Raw genomic sequence first — 3,105 nt, forward strand, 5'->3', positions numbered from 1 at the left:
TTTACCTCTGTTAGTCTCTTCAAACAGGCCCTAACACAATGTATAAAGCACACCTGTAGCTGCTTCAGTCTAAGCTCACCGTGATCTAGTATCTATTGCTATGCTGTATGTTACTGCTGGTTGTCTAACTTCTGTTGCTATGTTGAATATGTTATTGTTGTCTGTGTGATTTTACTGGCTATAGTACAGTGTTGTCTTGTTCTCTCCCTCTCCCCTTTCCCCCCAGGAGGTCATTCACCTCCTACCAGGCCATTGCTTAAATAAGACTTTGTTTCTTAGCAATTTCTGCCTGTTTAAATAAAGGTTGATGATGATGATGATGATGAGATGTTCTTACTTTGCAAAGCCGATGAAGTCTTCATGGTTTGTGTTGATGTAGGCCAGCTCAATGTCCACCAGTAGGATCACCTGATGATTCAATTCAATTCAGAAAGCTTTATTGACTAGTGTTGAACACAGTGTTGACAAAGCATTAAGGATATAATATAATATAATATACACACACACACACAGGCACACAGCACGGCAAGGCTAAGGTAAAACACACACACACACACACACACACACACACACACACACACACACACAGCACGGCAAGGCTAAGTCCAAATTTTCTTTTTTCTATTCACACAGAGAGAGAGAGAGAGAGCGAGAGAGAGAGAGAGAGAGAGAGAGAGTGAGAAAGAGACAGAGAGAGAGAGACACACACACACACACACACACATACACACACGTACCTGTTCTTTGGTGCGACTGTCTCTGTCTCTGATGTGCTGGGTGACGATTCTCTCCATCTCTTCTCTCAGCAGAGGATACTGGGCCAACTGCATGTCACACACACACACACACACACACACACACACACACACACACACACACACACACACACACACACACACACACACACGGATGAGTTGTGTGAGTATAAAACTACGGAAGCCTAGATGTCCGTTCCCTCTCCCCCCCAGCTTTGCAAATGCACGTAAACAGCCTTCAGTTAAAATCACAACATAGTAGGCTGAGGGAACTGGGGGGCATTTTGCACATCGAAAGGCTGAGATATGAGCTGTCCGACCCCCCCCCCCCACAGATTCTCCGCCGTATGGGGCCCAGTGCTCCAGCACATAGGGAACTAGACTGTGTGAGGTTTGGTAGGGGTTGTGTAGGGGAGAACGGGGTAAGTAGGCACACTTCTTACTCTAGTGAGAATTGCTTATCACCTAAACATCTTTCAATAGTCATTCCTACATTAAATTGAAGCTTAAGGTGTTGGCTTGAAATGTGTACCCCTCACCTTTTCTATCTTATTGTAACAAAGAAGAAATTAATCATCAAAGACACCCTTACAAATTCTGACAACCAACCCCATCAAGGGGTCGGTTGTCAAAACACTATGGGGTTGTTTGTCACAATGTTATCTTAATGGGAATAATCTTAAAAAGAAGGCAAGCAAGTAGAACTAAATTTGAAAGTTTAATTGCATTGTCAAGTTGACAAATAGGCCTACATAACTTACTGTAGCCTTGGCAGCTGGTCTAGTTTGGGATGCACTGGGTTGTTTTGATTTTGTTGCCCTTTTTTCTTTTGCATGCTAGCTGCCTTTTCTGCTCTATTCTCTCCTTCTCTGGGGTGTCAGTGAGGATACAGCTTGACAATTTCTTTAATTATTGAGTTCCTTTTCTGGCTGCAGCCTTGAGATAACATGTGACAACCAACCAACCCCCCAAAAAATGTGACGACCAACCCCAACTTGAATTTCTTGCTAGCATCAAGGCCAACAACCATCTGACAACTAATTAGCATGCTAACCACAATCTAAACTATAGTTTACCCTTCACACTTTGTATGGGTAACAAGTGTTTTGTTATAAACCCATTGTGTAAAAGCCGAGAAGAAAAATACTGAGGAGTTAAATACTTTTTGACATGAAAAACACAAACAGTCGTCTCACCTCAAACTCAGCAGTCTAACTCCAAGGAAGACTATGTAGGTGACCTCTGATCCCAATTCTGGATATTTACATACCAACATTTCACAGACAGCACCTTCTGGTTCCGAGATATAACGATTGTGACAACCAACCCGTGTGACAAATTACCCCGTTCTCCCCTATGTATTGTATGTGTTTACTTATTCTGGTTTTTTTTTGTATGTAAAAAATTGCAAAATCATTAAAATAAAAGTTTAAAAAAAAAGAAAATCATAACATTCTGCTGATGTCATACGTGTCATCAACATGGCGGCTACAATAGATTTTTAGTTCATTGAAAAGAAACGTATAGTGCTGCTCCGAGATCCCGTACATCTTAGCCTGGAGCCGCAAGGGACCAGTTACCATGTGTGCCACGAGGAGGCGTGTACGAGATCTTGGCGGTGGAGAGGCTATGTACCGGCTGAGGAGACTTACGCACTCGGCTCCTCTTTTCGCCCCTGATGACCAGGGGCTATCCGGTGGCAGTAGCTGAAAGCAGAAAGTAGCAAGCAGAAGCAGCAGCATGCAGCATGCACTAACTACAAGCACTAACACTCCAACACTACTGCACTGACGCATCACACGCCCTGTGTGCTCACACACACACACACACACACACACACACACACACACACACACACACACACACACACACACACACACACACACACACACACACACACACACACACATACCTTCTGTGTGCACTGCCTGACTGTGTTAACCAGCTCGTTGATCACCATGTCGACACACTTCTGACACGGCTCTTTGATCTGAGAGATGAGACGCTTCACTATGGTCTCAAACGCCATGTCAGGGGTAAAGAGACCAGTCCTGAAGAGAGAGGGAGAGAGAGACATAGGGTTAGTACAGAGAGAGAGAGAGACATGTCAGGAGTAGTCTCGCAAAGCCAGACCAAACTACAGCAAGTAGTATGGTCTGGAAGCACTCCGTTTAGAGCCGTCTATTCGGGTGGGGAAACTGGGCTGGCCTGTTTTTATTTCTTTAAACCAATCACAATCATCTACGGCGGGGCTAACCCCGGGAAGCAGCCAATGGAGGCATAGCGTTGTTTGCCGACGCCAGCCGGACGCCAGTGCTTAATAATTAATCTATTAAGCGCTGGCGGAAAC

At 44.5% G+C, this 3,105-nt stretch overlaps 1 protein-coding gene across 1 annotated transcript in view; it reads right to left on the minus strand.

Moving 5' to 3' along the window:
• Nucleotides 1-333: 333 nt before the first annotated feature.
• The window catches only part of LOC307270800 (dynamin-1), a gene marked incomplete at both ends in the record, with an annotated part of 12,205 nt that continues 9,433 nt past the window's right edge, over nt 334-3,105 (minus strand). Inside the window, 3 exons of the mRNA XM_080054685.1 lie at nt 334-408; nt 738-824; nt 2,668-2,806. Coding sequence (XP_079910811.1) covers nt 334-408; nt 738-824; nt 2,668-2,806 — 301 coding nt within the window. The remainder of the gene's footprint in view (nt 409-737; nt 825-2,667; nt 2,807-3,105) is intronic.

This window comes from Ammodytes marinus, assembly GCF_949987685.1.
Source record: "Ammodytes marinus genome assembly, contig: scaffold_172, whole genome shotgun sequence".
NCBI lineage: Eukaryota > Metazoa > Chordata > Actinopteri > Uranoscopiformes > Ammodytidae > Ammodytes > Ammodytes marinus.